The sequence below is a fragment of the Peromyscus californicus genome, unplaced genomic scaffold, assembly GCF_007827085.1.
Source record: "Peromyscus californicus insignis strain IS unplaced genomic scaffold, ASM782708v3 Scaffold_8__1_contigs__length_139910024, whole genome shotgun sequence".
In the NCBI taxonomy this organism is placed as follows: domain Eukaryota; kingdom Metazoa; phylum Chordata; class Mammalia; order Rodentia; family Cricetidae; genus Peromyscus; species Peromyscus californicus.
The window spans coordinates 79152409-79169733 of NW_026294606.1; the positions used below are offsets into that span (position 1 = coordinate 79152409).

General features: G+C 46.0%; 1 protein-coding gene and 1 long non-coding RNA gene across 4 annotated transcripts in view; one reads left to right on the forward strand and one right to left on the reverse strand.

Moving 5' to 3' along the window:
* Mkx (mohawk homeobox) overlaps window positions 1-7149 on the reverse strand; it is a 72904-nt gene extending 65755 nt beyond the window's left edge. Inside the window, exons 1-3 of one of the 3 annotated variants that reach the window (XM_052728395.1) lie at window positions 6220-7122; window positions 4072-4341; window positions 2228-2387 (exon numbers count right to left, since the gene is read on the reverse strand). In XM_052728395.1, coding sequence (XP_052584355.1) covers window positions 2228-2387; window positions 4072-4259 — 348 coding nt within the window. In that variant the 5' untranslated portion in view covers window positions 4260-4341; window positions 6220-7122. Of the gene's footprint in view, window positions 1-2227; window positions 2388-4071; window positions 4342-5940; window positions 6122-6219 lie in introns of those variants that run through there. The other 2 variants (XM_052728396.1, XM_052728397.1) reach the window with 2 other exon arrangements.
* LOC128103764 (uncharacterized) lies at window positions 6808-16829 on the forward strand. The gene is made up of 2 exons (XR_008215771.1): window positions 6808-6923; window positions 16264-16829. It is a non-coding gene; the product is annotated as an uncharacterized LOC128103764 (long non-coding RNA).
* The last annotated feature ends 496 nt before the right edge of the window (window positions 16830-17325 follow it).

The window sequence follows — 17325 nt, forward strand, 5'->3', positions numbered from 1 at the left end:
ATAAAGCTGGAATATGCTTTGGATGTCTAATTCATGTTTGACTCACATAAATTCCTATATAGATGGATGTGTGGGCATACATCGCACATTATGTGTATCTTTTGCATATGTCATTGTGCATAGTTGAAAATAACTGAACCTCAGATGGATTACAAATAAGGTCCTTGGGTGGTAATTTTATGCACTTCAAGTTTTTCCACTTATCATTTTAAAGTTTAAAAAATTTATCTTACTGACGATAATGAAAAAAATCATTGTTATACATATGTCACCTATTATTGCAAACAATCTTTGATTCCCTTAAGAATTACATATTTTTATATCCTGAATGGTATAAAAGAATAAAAAATTTTTGAACGAAAATTTCACATAAATTAGAAAAATGTAATAGTGTTACCGAGATATAAGTGTGAAAGCAGTTATTTGTATTAAAATTATCATTACAAGTGGCGAGTAACTATATAACTAAATTAAGAGTATAACTTTGCATTTCAGTTCATTCAAATTAACAATTAAAGTATAATAATTTAAATTTCTCTCATAACTACAAATGTTACTTTTTAATCACTAAACAGTTTTAAAAAGCATGTCAAATAGACTTGCTTTACATATGAATAGCAGTGAAGCTACATGATCAGCCAAAATAATATAGTGTTTTATTGCTGAACTTTCTACTATTCTTCAAGCACCTCTGTAAGTGGGCATATGTCCAGAATAAGTAACAGGCCTGTTTAAATTAACATTGGAGCATATGCATTTATTTTCATAAGTCAAGTTTTTCTGATTGTAACAACTATTTAGAAACTGCTTTTGCAAGGTTCACAGTTTTGTGTTAAACAGATCTCAAGCCAAGAATACAGAATTAGTTTTTGCCTCCAGTGCTGTGGCAAATCACCATTATTACAATTTCCTGTTGATAAGAAGGAAAGCAGATGTTTTTCTCTAAAACTGTATTCTGAAAATAAGCAGAAAAATACACGCTGGAATTTTGTGGGGCCTTGCAACAAGCCAACACAAATGCTTTGTCAAACTTTCCAGTAATTCTTAAATGAAATTGTAAATACTCTGGAAGGAGATTTTTATTTTATCGAGAGCAGTTTTATATTGGATCTCTCAGTGTCCTCTTGTCCTGCGTTCCATGAAATGTCCAAACTTTCTCGCTTGTGCTACTGTAATATTTGGAGTCTTCCGGCTCACCCTATGGCCTCCTCTTTATGAATCTGTTGTTTACACAAAAGTTGATATCACTATGTTCAGTGAAGAAAACTGTCGTGTGATGGAAAAGCATTTGATCCAGGATTTGTTTCCAAGACCTCTGGCCTTTACCCACAGCTCCCCTGCACCTTGGTAAAACTGGTAGTAACTGCACTGTACCGACGGTTTGGGGTAATAGCAAACACGACTGTGCTCAGAAAAGCTAATGAAATACAAAGCAGCGTTTGTTCACTAGAAAAGAAACACGCTGGCACGATTTCCCTACAACTGACAAACTGAACCGGCCGCTCACAAACTGGAATCTTCTCTTCTTAGACCAGAAGAAAACAGTAACAATGTGCTGCGGTTTCCAACTGGGCCAGGATGATGCAGCGTTTAGAAGCCTCTTCCCACCTTTCCTGTTTTCTGGCTTACCTCTGAATAATGGTTATTTTTACTTATTCTGTACATATGCTTTAATTGGGGGTCTAGCATGCACCCACAGGCCCCAGGGTTCTCAAGGCTTGACCAGCATCTTCAGCACCACCAACTTGTTAGAAATGCGCTTTATGGTCCCTCCCCAAAACCACGTAATCAGGAACACAGAGCACGATGCAAAAATCTGTGCTCTGAGTAGACTCCCTAGTAACTGATACACACTAAAGACTGAAAATTACGGTGGGTGGCACCATCCTTATCCATCATGGCTCCTGAACCAAGATTCCTAACCACCTTCTTATCACACTGCAGCTGGCCTTGTATTCCCTCCACTCTCAACACGGCATCACCGAAACTCCTTCTGGACCCAATCATTCGCACTGAGGTGATTGATAGGGGTGAAGTCTCTTTTCCACGACAGGACCTGGCACCTGTACCTAGCCCTTATCCTTGTCAGCGACAGAAGCCAGAGTGTCTGGACCCGCCTATGAACGCTGTGCATCATCCTAGGGAGAGGCGCAACCGCAGGGGCACTGTTTCTGCTCCCCAGCGGCTGGCGGGGAGACGGGACCCCGGTTTGAGGGGTCTGGATTACCTGTACTAGCGTCATCTGCGAGCCGAGGGCCAACAATATCTTCTCGGTCTTCGTGGGGTACGGGTTGTCACGGTGCTTATAAAGCCACTGCTTAAGAGGCCGTGCCATGTCTTGCAGGGCCTGTCGCTTGTGCCTCACCTTCCCTCCATTCTGCCGGGCCCTGGGACATGAGGAGAGGAGAGGGACGTGTTAGTGGCACCTTTTGGGTGGCCTGAAGGACCTCCATGATAGGTCGCATTTCTGCGACGTCAGCATCCAGCCCGGGCTTAACCGAACCCCACCCCCAACAACCCAGGATGTCTATCATGCATCGCAACTCTGAGAGCCCCACAGTTGGGGCAAAGCAAGAAAAGGAAACCCCACAGCTTCTCACTGGGGGCACTAGGTCTTGCTCATTTCTCCGAATAGCCTGCTGGCCATGGGGTCCTGTGCCTTACATTTATATTGAAAGTGGAAGCTATCTTGATCCCAATAAGGCAGGGCTGCAGGGGTAGGGATGAATGCCACGTGGTTGGAAAACTGTTCTTTTGACTGAAGATCTGGACCCAGAGCTAACTGACCCTTTCCTCGCCCGCTCCCCCAAGCCATTGAGTGGTCCTGGCCTCGGGGCGGGGGGTAGGAGGGTGGGGGTGGGGAGGCCGGCCCTCCAGGTTCTCTTGCTTAGGTCCTGGTGCTGCAGTTCGCCAGTGGTCAGGGAACACATACTGGAAGGCGGAAACAAAGCAAAGGATGGCGGAGGGCAGCCTAGACTCCCTAAACTCTCTCATTTCATTTGATGCTGGAAGCTGGGAAAACGGCAGACCCTACAAATCAGTCTAGGGCCTCTTTCCCTCTTTCGGAAGAGTGAAAAGTGTGAAACGGCGTCCCAGCAGGCAAAGGTTTGTAAAAGACCTCGGGAAAGCAGACTTCCAGGAGGAGCAGGCTAAGCAGCCTTCACTCTATAGCCGGCGTAGGGTGATGCGCTCCCGAGAGGCTCCGGGAGGTGTCGCCGCGCAACTGCGAGCGCTCCCAGCCCCAGTCCCCGCTGGTGCGCCTGCGCCCCTGCCTCCCGGGCGTCAGCTTTTTCGAACTCTTTGAAATGCAATTCCATCCTCGCTGACTGGTTGTAACAGTTTGAGGAAGCCTAATCTCTATCACTAAGCGTCAGTGCGGCAAAACAAGCAATTGGTGTTGTGGTTCAGGAGGAGGCCGACCTCTCTAGGAGACGCGAGGACCTTGCCGGGCGCACACTGCCCTACATGCCCCGGGACTGGAGCAGATGGCTCACCCCGAAGCTCTCAGGCGACGACAGCCCGCTTACTCCCAGAAACCGAAAGCCACCCGCTCCGCAGTCTCCTCCTCCGGGCTCGCCGCGGGCCCAGCCGAGCTGTGAGCGCCAGGGACGCCGTATGGGGAACCCACCAAGGTGAACCCCGAGGCCAAGGTGAGCTCCTCGAGTGACAGAAGACGAAGCTCCCCGAGGCCTTACCTGAGAGCCGTCTGTTCGACTCTACACTGTCAGAGCATAGTGCTCAATCTGTTGCCAAGACACGCAGAAAAAGCAAGAAACTACTCCAGGTCCCCGAGTGCCAGGGACCTCTAGGTGCGGGAGGACAGGGCGCCAACTCGATTTCCACCAAGCCTCTTTTGAACCGTTCTAAGGAATTAATTCCTCCAGTTTTGAGAAGGCAAATCCTTAAGAGCAGGGCGTGCGAGTCCAGGAGGCATAGATCTGCCCTCCTGGGAGAAACTGGGGACTCGGAATCCCCAGATCTTAGTTTGCGCTTCATACCCCCTACCCCGCAACTCGCCGCCTTTACCCTCCGGACTCATGGGTCGGCACCGACCCCAGAGCGTGAGCCTACCCGGTCCTCCGGTGTCTCAGGCCGAGGTTGTCCTTGAGGGGCGGGCCGTCTGGAATGCCCACCTCCGGGCGTGTGTGTGGATTGTCCAGGACGCCACCGTATGGCCGGCTGCCACGATCCCGCTCCGGGGTGCCTCGGTCCTCAAAAAGCACGGCTCCCCCGAGTTTGTTGAAGACGATGGTGTTCATGGTGACCGCTGGCAGGGATGTGCGACTTCGCCGCAGCGCCTCGGAGCCGGGCCGCTAGGAGCTCTGCAGCAGGGCTCGGGTTCTAGAAGATCAAGGCGCATCACGTTACTCCCGACTGTGCCCAGGTTCCCGCAGTTCAGAAGCCCAGAATTTGGTGGGGGCTGCGGGACTGCTGAGCTGAGGGGCAGGGCTATATTGCTGCTGGTAGACTAGTGAATGCCCTTCTTCAGCACCTGGCTACCTACACACTCACACAGCACTCCTGGGACAGGTCCCGGCCCTTCTCCTCCTGGCAATCAAGCTCCCACACCTCCAGGAACTTCAAACATAAATAATTTACCTACTGAGGTAAAGAAATCAATTTCCAAACGAACTTTCCGGTCTCTAAGAGAGACACAATTAAGACAGCGAAGAAAAATAAGTAAGGGACATGTTCATTAAGCACCACACACAGAATAAAGCCTCTTCTAGGGTAATCAGGAGGAGTTGGAAGGAGGAGACGATTTGGGGTAACATGAATAATTGCATCCACAAGGGCGGCCAGTGTGTCCTAGGTGTCAAGGGATGTTCATGTTTTCTAGATGCTTGACCACAGGCGGAGACCCTTCTTTTAGTTAACGTCTCCCGCTGAGATAAGGACAGCGAGAGAAGTTAGTAGAGCCCCAAACCTGAAAATTAAGTGGTCTTAGGACAAATGTCTCACAAAATCTCCAATCTTCCTGGGGAGCTCAAAACGAAGATGCTAGGTCATGGATTCCTGGGGATTCCAATCCTCAGGAATTTGAGCCCATTTCAGAAGCCTGAAGGCTCCTAGCAGGCAATAACCCTCACACCTTTCAGACTGTGGCCGCTGGGCTCCGGACAGCCCGCAACTCGCCTCTGGAGTTGGAGTGCCTGGAGGCCTCAGCTCACCAGGTACAGCCATCCGGAGCAAGGCCGAGTGTCGGTAGGAAAGCCGCAGTATCGCTGCGAGATCCGGACCATGCCCGCCGGCCAGATTCCCCCCTTGGCAACTCCCAGTAGCTCGATCTACTCAGAGCCGCTCACACAGCGCCACCAGCACCCCCCTTCAACACATACATCCTGCTTCTTGAGTGCGCAGCGCCTACACTCGCCAACGCCCCCTGCCCCGCCCTCTAGTCACCGCAGTGGCGGCCACACGCGACATTTAGGAAAAGCCACAGCAACTAAGCGACGGCCACCGTCAATATTGGTATGGAAAGTGAAGTCAGACCTCTGGTGGCCGCTGTGTTGCGCCCTAGGGCTGAATTCTGCGCAGACAGGTACCGGTCGGGGTGCGCACTCAGTCTAGGTGGTTAAGTGTCAAAGCAAGTTTGTGAGCTCGGCGCCCCTGTTCCAACGGTTGGCGATCAAGCCCCTTTGCTGGTGCAAGCATCCTTCCCCCAGACACTCCACCTCTTCCCACACAGCCCAGTCCCTAGCAAAGCCATGGCCAGGTTTGCCACCTAGGACCTTTCCTACAGACTGCAAACACCGCCATGGTCCAGGTCTGCGACTGCGGGCGCGGTGGCGGGAGGTTGGCACATGTCCGAGAGCTCCGAACCATTACAATGGGTCGGCGTGGGGCGTGGAGGCCGTTAAGACCCACGATTCCTAATTCTTCCTGGCTCCCATGAAAGGTCCCCAACACCCCATCTCTGCTCTTGTGAGCTGCACTTACCCAGATTCTCTCCTAGCTGTACTGGGGAGCGCGCTCCCTGCGGAACTGTCCCGCGGATAATTAGAAAGCAGAGCAAAGGCGGCCAGGTGGGCTGCCAGCTGCTTCCCAGATCCTCCCTCCAGCCTTGACCAACACCCGGGAGCGTCCCCCACTAGACCTCAGACAGAGGTGGGGGAGGGGAGGGCAGAGCCCTAACGTGCAGAGAGCCAGGGAGCAGCCGCACCGCAGCCTGGGCGAGCCTGCGGCTCGGCGCTCAGGGGAGGGGACCCAGGGCCGTACCTGTGGCCGCGGGGCCCGCAGCCAGCGGCTGACTGTCCCTCCTCGGGGCTAGGCACACTCCCATCCCCGCCGCATGTTCTCGGCGCAGGCTACGAGGAGCTCACCGCCGCCACCGCCGTCGTCTCGGCTTTATTTACCCAGACGGGCGCGCGCGGCCCGGGACCCGGAATACCGAGGCCTTCTCATGTTTCCTGACTGTCTGGCCCAGCCCGCGAACATCTCGTGGGCCCGGTATCCATGTTCCCGGGCAGTGGGAGAGGAAGCAATCGCGCCCGCCGGGCCGCAGGAGCTGCAGTTAACCCCTGGCGGAGAAGCTGCCGCTGGCCGCGCCCCGAGCCCCCGGCAGCAGCATTCTCCTAGCCCGGCGCCGCTTCCGTTGCTCCCGCCTCGCAGCGCCGAGCAAAGCCGGCTTTTTCCTTCGCGCTCAGGGGAGTAATCCAAGAAGCCGCCCGAAGCCTGGGGCTCCAGAGGTTGCGGTGCAAATCCCGTGTCTTAGCTGCTCCCAGTGCCGGAAATGTCACTATGTATGGCAGGGCGCGAGAAGGTCGCGGAGACGCACCGGGTGTTTCCCTTCTGATTAGCTGGAGGTTAGAGCTTCTTGCACCCGGGAATTCCTTTTGGTGCCGTTGGGCTGGCCAGCGAAGTCCAGGCTGTGGAGGTCAAGGCCAGGCAAGCGTGCGCTTCCCAAGACAAGAACTGAAGAGGTAGGGATGCGGAAAGGCAGAGGTGGGGCCAGGCAAGTTCAGGTGCCTGTGCTGCGCTAATCAGGAGTGCAGGAGACCGAGCTCGGGGAGGCTGTAACTACAAGTACCCTTTGGTTGGAACCCGAAGGCATCTGGAGTAAGGAGAAAGTGGCTACCACACGCTCCAAGCGGTGCTTTGTAATCCACCGAAGACTGAGCAGAATTTGTGGCAGCTTTAGAGTGTCCCCGAGGTGGAGCACCAAGTCGCCTGCTCGGGTGGCTGGGCCCTGCTGTTCTCGCTACTGTCCATCTCTTTTAAGAGCTAAAGCAGGTTTTTAAAAACCGGACAGAATTAACATCATTTCTCCCTTAACTATGGCCATGCAGGGCTGATCCGCACCTAAGAGTCCTCCTTTTATGTGGTCTAGAAGTGGCTAACGTATGTAATAAAGCTGCTATTTCCAGGACTAACAGCACTCTCGGTTCTTCAGAGTTGCTATCTCCTCAATTAGTGGGCGGAAACCCAGCATGGCACAATCTAAATCAGAAAGGAGAGTGGCTTTTCATTTCTGCGCGCCAGGCAGATGCGCACTATGGTTTGACTGCATTTTGCGCTGTTCCCAGATTTCTGTTATATAATGTTCCTTGGTCACGCTGCTCCACTGTCTTTTGCGCTGCGCTTGTGCAGTAGGTTGAGAACAGGCTCTGGTCTACAGGGGCCACCACAGCGGCTTAAACCGCATGGACACATCTTACAGTTTCAACCACCGCTTTTCTGCCGTCCAGTTTCACAACAGAGGCAGGCACAGCTGACAGTCCATAGGTAGAAAGAGTCCATTCTCTTCCGTCGTCTCTGTGTGAAGATGGTCGGTAGACACTGGGATGAACTCAGTTGCAACCTTCCCTTCTGACCGACGTTCTCGCCAGCTGCCCTTCCCTGGGGCGAGGCAGCATTCGCGAATGTGATTATAATTTTATAATATTCTATTGGTTTACGGAGCTGCGTGCTATAGTAATGCTACTGTAGTGCAGAACAAAGCAATTTTGTGATTTTTTTTTTAGTATTTCAATGTATCTACATGCATTAAAAAAAATCCAGGGGACATCACTATACATCGGCAAGCTAGTCCTCCCCCATGAGATATACAGAATTTAAAAAAAAAAAAAACTTTTGTCACATACACCTTCGACTCACGTGAGGTCACTGAAAATTAATATATCACATCTCCTTTGGACTGGGGCTTAATGGTTAGGATCTATTTTTCAATGGAGGGACAGTAGAGGGCCCTTGTTAAAAATGAAAGTGTTTTCGGAACAGTTCACAGAGAGCATTCCAGGTTGCAGCCTTTGTGCGAGAGGGAAGTGTCTTCTTCCACAACAGCCCAGACACCTTTATTGTATCATATGAAATTTCATCTTTTCCTAAATTGATTTTTACTCGGGCTCTGTGAAGTGCTGTACTGTCATCCCCAGTGTGAACTTGCTGTTTTTTAGGCAGCTGTTGAGAGAGTGAGGCACATGTAGGAGGTGCCCTTTCCCTGAGGAAAGGAACCCCCAACTGAGGAGGCAGAAAACCCGAGACCTAAACAATTCTGGTTAACCTGATATTGGTTTAGCGTGAATTTACTAAAGTGTAAAATAATAATAATGTTTCCATAAACTTGCCTTACACTATTTTTATGGTGTTTTTTAAAATGTGGAAGTAACATATCGCCATTTCTGAAGCTAGAAAGATGTTTAAGGACATTAGGCAAAATTTTGATCTGTTTTATTTAACTTAAGATATAATCATAGATATATGTTATTTTCACCTTACAGTGTGTGTGGTGTTGCTTTTGGCGTTTTGATATTTTTACCAAGGTATCTTGACGTTTCAGAATCATCATTGGTCAAAGTGCTTGGGAGGAAAACGTGTTTTTAAACTCACTTTCACACTTTTAATACTTACGGGCAGAGAATGAGCAGATGGTGCAAAAGTGTTCTGAGATAGCAAGTGTGTGAACATCGGACCAGGCTCACTTCACAGTTAGCCGAGTTGACTGTAGAGGCAGAAGTTGGTGCTCTAGGACAGCAAGCAGTCCAGTGAGGAAAAGTGGGAACACGAGCAGGCTCTGAAAGGTGTCCCACAAAGTCTGTGCTTGTTTCCAATTTAATTGCATAAATAACAGCTGCTGGAAGAGTGGGGCCTTTCCCACATGTGAACTCTCGAGAACAGCAGACCTCCCAAGTCCACCTTGGCCTTGCAGTGTTCAAAGGACCCACCAAAATGTGGTTACTGCGCTATACACACATCTTTTTGACCTCTCTCAGTGCCTTCACACACAGGATTAGAAATACACTAGTTTTTCTTTCAGTCAGTCAATAAACAAGACCAGGCTGTGTACAAGAACATACACTCTCACACAAACGCTAAACAAAGTAGCTTGCCATTAAACTAAAACACTTGCCTTTTTACTAAGTGATGTCACAGAGACTTTAGTATATACTCTGTGTTGCTGTAAATTCTTTTAAACTGTTGCATAATGCTCCGTAATCTATTCAGTCATTCCCACACAAGCATTTCTGCTCCGGTTTTCATCTTCATAAAATTACTACACATCCTTGTACACGATTCTTCCTATTCATGCTTAAGCATTTTTTTTCTATAAATAGCCACATGGCAACAGAATTGAAGGAAACATTTTTTTTAAATTATAAATTGATCAACATTTCCAAATTTTCCTTCATTTTAAGTCTTTTTCCCACCCTACTTCACCCCCCCCCCCCCAATGATACACAGACGTCCCTGAGGTCACCTCTCCTCATGTAATAGGCAGTATTTGTAGTTCAGTGTTTGCAATCTGCCTGGACAGATAGTGCAAAGTGTCTCATTGTTTGGGGGACCTTTTCTTAATGTTCTTATTTATTATTGTTGTTAATAGAAGTGTTTTGACTTTTTGTGGCCCAGGCTGGCTTTGAACTCATGAGACTCCTTCTTCCTCAGCCTCCTTACTTCTAAAATTACAGGCATGGAGCCCTGTGGCTGGATAAGCTCCTTGACTTTTTAAATCAACTTATTGATTTAGAAAGCTTATGCTTATGTATATGTGTGTGTGTGGGGGGAGGGTCACATATAATAAATATTCTGCCAGGTCCTTGTCTCTGTCTTCTGGAAGGTGTAAGCATGACACATATATGTCAGTTTTTCTTTTTATGATATTTGGTTTTGTCTCTTACTGAAGATTTTTTCTTTCTTCCTTTCCCCCTTTTTAAAGATGTATTTGTGTGTGTGTGTGTGTGTGTGTGTGTGTGTGTGTATGTGTGTGTGTGTGTGTGTGTGTGTGTGTATGTGTGTGTGTGTGTGTAAGTGAATGTATACCACCCGAGTGAGGGATTTCCCATGGAGGACAGAAGAGAGTATTGGACTCCCTGTAGCTGGAGGTCAAGTGGTTGTGAGCCACTCAACATAAGTGCCGGGAACTGAATTTGGGTCCTTCTGCAGTATACACTCCTAACCACTGAACCATCTTTCCAGCCCCCTTACACTTCCTTTTAATCCTGTTAAAATTTGTTTACATTTGGCTTTTCAATTCTTCTGAAACTTAATTGTCTTGTGAGATAGAGACATACATTGATAGCTAAAAGTTTTTAATTGAGTAGCTGATTAGCCCATGAATATAATGGGAAATTTCTCCCTACGAATTTGAAGTTACTTTTCTGTTTCTGGAAAATCTCCCTTTCCAGGTGTAGGCTGACTTAACAAGACAGAGGGATATCACAGAATGACCAGGATGCTCTAGTATGTTTAGTCCTCAATTTTTAAGAGCCACCTTGAGCTCTAAAGACTTTTAAGATCGTACCATCTGTAATATGAGGACACACAGCACTGACATACTTCCTGGCTATGGTTCTGAGGCAGATGCTTGGGCTTGTCTTTTATCGACTCAGAAGCAGGACAGTAGTTTAGCGGCATGTTCCTGGGAGCCAGGGGCACCCACACTCAGCTTTTCAGTAACAAGGGATGATTGGTCCCGGTGAGCAATGTGAGGTAAGATAGGATTGCTTGTACAAGTATTGAGAAAACTGCTGCCTTCTCCTTGCTCAGTTTTCCATGAATATTAGCTTTTCTTCTTCACACAAAGCAGCTAATTAAAAACTTTATTATTGTTATCATTTTAGATTTATTTTATTATTTTACATGCATGAGTGCCTACATGTTTGTCTGTGTACCAAGTGCTTGCCTGGTACCTGAGGAGGTCGGAAGAGGGTGTCAGCTTCCCTTTGATTAGAGTCAACCAGATGGTTGTTAGCCACCCCATGGGTGCTGGGAATTGAATCTGGGTTCTCTGCAAGAACAAGAGCTTTTAACTGCTGAGCCATTTCTCCAGCCCCAATAATTAAAAAAAATTTTTTTTTTAAAAACAGAGTCTCACTATGTAACCCAGGTTGGCCTCAAACTCAGGATCCTCCTGCTTCATCCTTCTGAGAGCTGGATTATAGCTATGTACCACAATGCCTGGCAAGATAAACATCTGTGATAATATTTTATGAGTCAAATTTACCCTGTCCCTTTAAAAATGCAAGTATTTTTCACTGCAATTAAAAAGCAGCTATATATTTAAACAATACAAATAATAAGCCATCTGAGGCCCAAGTGGAGTGTCTCGTTCTATTTCATGGTGGTTGAAGGAGGATGGAGAGAATCCCTGCATCTCAGTAACAATGCACCTCAGAACTACAGCTCAGGTGTCTGCTGTGCACATGAAACACAGCTAGATTGGTGTTCTTCAGGGACCTGGAAGCACTTCAACAACAAAATTATTTTGAGAACACCATTCCAGCTTGCAAAACAATTTTCCTTTATGCCAAAAGTGGTTGTGCTTATAGTTCTGACTACTGTGAAAACCAAGTTGGGAGGATTACTTGAGCCTAGGGCTTGGGGAATGTAGTCAAACCCTATCTTGTGAGTCAGGAGGGAAGGAATAAAGGAAGAAGGGAGGGAGGGAGAGAAGAAGGAAGGAAGGAAGGAAGGAAGGAAGGAAGGAAGGAAGGAAGGAAGGAAAGACGGAAAGGAAGGAAGACAGAAAGAAAGGAAGAAAGAATGAAAGGAAGGAAGGAAGAAAGAAAGAAAGAAAGAGAGAAAGAGAGAAAGAAAAGAGGAAATTGGTGTAATGAATATAGTCAAAACTGACCCCTGCCTAGTAGGGCTCAACATGGAATCTAATGGACATCAGATAACAAGATTTCAAATTTTAATTCCTCTGTGTATAATTCAATATGTGCCAAAATTTCATAGGACTCTACAATCAATACTCTGATTTCATTTTATAATTACACCAGTATCTATGTATAACATATCTGAATAAGAACATCAGTAAAGTGGGTGTGAGCTGAATCAGTCTTTGCAGTTTACAGGTTATTTCTCTCCCACTGAGTTGGCCAAAAACTTCTAGTGGCTTCCTTTTGTGTTGATGGAGGGAAGGGTGTGTGTGTGAGTAGTCCTTCTTGATTTATAGCACAAAATTCCTACTAGAATTTTAATCTAGTAACTAGATTAAGACCCACTTGCCAGGCCGTGGTGGCACATGCCTTTAATTCCAGCACTCAGGAGGCAGAGGCAGGTGGATCTCTGAGTTCAAGGCCAGACAAACACAGTGAGTTCCAGGACAGCCAGAGCTACACAGAGAAATTGTGTTTTGAAAAATAAAACAACAACAAAAAGAAAGAAAGAAAGAAAGAAAAAAGAAAAAGAAAAAAAGAAAGAGAGAGGGAGGGAGGAAGGAAGGAAGGAAAGGAAGAAAAAAAGAAAATACCTACAATAATGGCTAGTTTATCTTGATTATGTCAGTCGAGGTGGGAGACCACACTAAGAGCAGGCAGCACTGCTTTCTGGGCTTGGTGTGTACCAAGTTGAAACTGAGCTGAGCAGCAGTGGTTCATGGCTCTTTGCTTGCCCAGAATTTGTCTTCTCTTTAATTTAAATTTAACTTTTTTATGTTTGAGAATTTCATGAGTACTGTATTAACCATTTCCACTCTGCCTCCTTTCCCTCCAACTCCTTCTATGTTCCCTCCTCTCCATCACTTCATTTCAAATCATGACCTTTCTTCTCCTCCTCCTCCTTCTTCTCCTTTTTCTTTTTCTTCTTCTTTTCTTTCTCTTTCTCTCTCTAAACACACACACACACTTCACAATTTGCTGATTCCATTTAGTGTTTCCCATATGTATGTGTGTTTAGGGCTAAACAACTTGAGATTGGCTGTGGTGGCTCATCCCTGGAGAAGACTGATTCTTTCTCGGCAGCTCTGGTTGCCTGCATCTCTCCCTCTGCATGTCTTTATGAATATTTCCCCTTTCACACTGGCATGTCAACTGGTGGTATCATTGTGTGGGTCTTATTTAGGCAACTGTATTGTTGAGATTTTGTGGGTGCAGCATCCCTGTCCTGTATAGAAGAAATTATCTGACAGCAGGCAGAAGCTTGTCTTGTAGGTAATTCTAAATCTTATTAAGTTGACAACCAATATTAACTATCACAAAGATATTTCCCAATTCAGTTGCACTGGGATTCAATATACAATTTTTGAGAAGAAAATATACAGTACATAGCAGACCGTGACCATTGCCAGTTGATGAACAGCATCGTCAAAGACGGAAGGAACTCAGAGCTTCAAATGGAACACATAGGTGAGAGCCTTCTGGTCTACTTGGAACTGGGTTCAGACAACTTCTGTAAAGTGCAACACAGTCAATGTTCAGTAATTGGGGTCATTTAGACTGGGTTGTATTATTCAACTTTGCCACTATGTGCAAAAGTAGCCATTGGTCACTCTTGACTATGAGTTGAAGGAGCGCTGGTATATTTCAATAAATCCAATAAGTTTTTATTTAAATGGACACTGAAGATTGAATTTTAATACAATCTTCCCGTGCTACAAATATTGTTTTTCCATTTTTTTACAACTATGTAAAAATGTAAAAGCAATTCTCAGGAGCCAAAACAGGCAGTGGTGTGTGTGTGTGTGTGTGTGTGTGTGTGTGTGTGTGTGTGTGTGTGTGTGTGTGTGTGTTTTCCCTGGATGTATGCATATACATGATGTGAATGTCTGGTGCCCTCAGAGGCCAGAAGACAGCATTGGATCCCCTGGAGCTAGAGTTAGAGATGATTGTGAACTGCCAAGTGGGTGCTGGTGATCAACCCTGTGTCTTCTGCAAGAGTGCAAGGGCTCTTCTCTAACTAATGAGCCATCTCTCCAGCTCCTGATGGTTTGGAATTTGCTCAAAGGAGAGGAATGGTCACTGTCTCTCAACTTTGAGCTACTAAGAGAGGCAAATAAACATCTTATTTTAGTTTCTGTATTTGAGGCTTCCTTCGTGTTCACAGTATTTAGTCAGTGCTCTAAATAATGCATTTGTACCAAGATGATCTTAGTGGCCCGAGGTGGGCTTAAGAAAAGGGCTTTTTATTTATTTTTTAAATTTCATTTATTTATTTATTTATTTATTTATTTATTTATTTATTTATTTATTTATTTAATTTTTCAAGACAGGGTTTCTCTGTATAGCTTTGCGCCTTTCCTGCAACTCACTCTGTAGCCCAGGCTGGCCTCGAACTCACAGAGATCCACCTGCCTCTGCCTCCCGAGTGCTGGGATTAAAGGCATTTGCCACCGCTTCCATGGCCTCCTCTAAAAGGTGCTTTTTAGATAACAAAAGCTACTACAAGCAGGGGAGCTGGGAGGGAGGCTGTGGAAACTGCTCTTCTGCCCACTGCTGGGGCCTGCTCTCTATGTGTTTATAGGGAACCAGCCCAGTTAACTTTACACTGTTTTAGCTTGCGTTTTTAAAACTCCAAGCTTTCTTACCTCTTTCCCTGTCTCCTGTCCCTCCTCCCCTCCCTCCTTCCTTCCCTCCTTTTCCTTTCCCTCCCTCCCTTCCTCCCTGCCTCCCTCCTTCCTTCCATCCTTCCTTTCTTCCTCTCTTCCTTCTTTCTCTCTCTCTTTTTTGTTGGTTTTTCAAGACAGGGTTTCTTTGTGGTGTTTTGGTACCTGTCCTGGAGCTTGCTCTATAGGCCAGGCTGGCCTTGAACTCACAGAGATCCACCTGGCTCTGCCTCCCGAGTGCTGGGATTAAAGGTGTGCGCCACTGTCACCCAGCCTCCTCCTTCTCTATTAGTTTTCAATGTATCTTCAAGTGTCTAGGTTTTAATGCTATATCTTTGTAAGTGGATGGTGGTGATTAATTTTTAGGAATTACTGTTTTCTGGCTGGTCAACTCATCAGGTCCTAATATAGAAAAGCACCCACAAAAATTTAAACTATATTTTTGCTGTTTTTAATAATCAATCATAACTATTTATGGGGCACCTGCATGAAAACCCCCGTGCCAAGAAGGACATCGAATTTGATTGGAAAGACATGGTCCTGGGCTCACTTACAACCCCGTTAGGAAAGCACAGGAAAACAAACCTCCTCTCAAAAGGTTTAGGGTATCTGATATAAAGATTGCCTAAATCCGTTCAATCTATAAATCATCTGTGCACAGGCATGAGGGAACTCGAAGACGATAGAATGACCATTTTATGTGTCTGCTAAAGATTTTGTAACCATATTACCAACATCCTTCCCAAAAACATGCAAAAAGAGAACATTATTTCAGAAATTTGAGCCTGATTGAAAAACAGTATTTTCACTTCTTACATCAGGCTTTTTCAAGTTTTATGCCCAAATCCTCTGGGTTTCAAGAGAGATTTTTTTAGAGCTTCCGTTGAAAGAATAAAAAAGGGGGAAAAAGTATGGTAACATGAAATGCTCTGAGTTTAGGTCCTGATTTTCCTTCCTCCTTCCCTGGTCTGTGCCAAACACTACCTCTCCTGCCGCCCCCCCCCCCTCCCTCACTACTCCAAACCTCTTGTACCGGTGAAGGCGTGGGAGAGCAGGATCCGAGAGAGGCATTGTTTACAGAAACTTGTCTGTATGGTGGTGAAACAGTTCTTGGTGCTTGTGGAGGGAAGTCTCCATTTGTCCCCAGTATGGCGGGACTGACTGCTTCCCAAGTATTTGGGCCACCATCCCTCAGAGCAGGCAGCAGATACTGAGTCGTGTGTCAAGTCACAGTGTGACCTGAAGTCATCAGCTGTCTTCGGATTTTTTATCTTCATTGGTGACTTTTAAGTGTGCTGTGATGTCCTAGGCACTCTGGATAGAAGAAAAGGTGTTTCTCCAATTAATGGACAATTGAAATGGCCTGAAGTCTAGTCATGGGGTAGGAGCAAAAGCTGTAAACCTTGGCTGACAACTTGGGATGGGGGCAGATGCATGTCTTTGGGCTCTGTGCTTAACAGCAGAAAAGTCACTAACACAGTTCATTGTTCATTCTGCAGGCGACGTATTGCTAGGTGAGGAGCAAGTCTCATCTCGTCATCACCTGGCGCAGGACGGCTTTGTGCAGCTCCAGCCCGGTGGTAACAGGAGCCACACTTCACCTTAGTTATGAGTGCTCACTCTCCAGATGACTCACTGAACAGGCCAAGGTTCCTGTCGACGTGGAGAATGTCCTACTGGAAATGAAAAACAACATGCCTTGCAGTGGCCCCAGAGATCCTGCGATGATGGAGCCTGGTGGCAAGTGGCCTTGCTCTGAAGCAGAGGCCCAGGTTTACAAGCAGTCCTGTCAGCTCCGAGGTCCTCCTCACATAGTTTTGTCTGTTTTGTTTGCTGTGTCTTGGGCCTGTAGCTAACGTCTGTGGAGGCCAAGGCAAGAAAACAACCCAAAGCCCACACACCATGTGCCTAAATACTTACAAGTTATACGTCAAACTAATACACTGCTAAATAGAGTGGGTCTTAACAAATAAAACATTATGCTGGGGGGAAAGTCTATATGAAATTAAGATTTTTTTTTTGTTGAGAAGATCTCAGACACAAATAAATTTGTTATTACACATTGGTATTTTGTATTGGGTATTTTGTGGCTAGCCTTATAATCGTTAGATGAGAAATAAGATGGGATACATAAATAATAATTCATAATGTACTTACATCATGAAATACATTTTTATCTTTTTTTCAGCAAAAATCATTAATTGTGCAATCAGAACCAATATTCTCTCATGATTTGTGTTTTAAAGTGTTAGAAACCAGAAAATGTCCAAAATCAGAAAACAATTTTCACCAAGGAACATACAATAAAATAAACATGAAGAATTTTAAAATAGAACTACATTTATATATATTATTTGTGAAATGACACACAAAAATTTAAACAAAGAAAAGGAAAATTAGGATGAACATGTAATTTAAGCAATGGTGAATTTTTCTTTAATTTTTATTTAAGTTTAAAGTATTTTACACATGTAATTTTTGCAACACTATTGCCTTAAGAACAGTTGGCTTTGGTGTAGAGTGTTGGTATCAGACTCATGAATGCCTTCTCTAGATTTGCA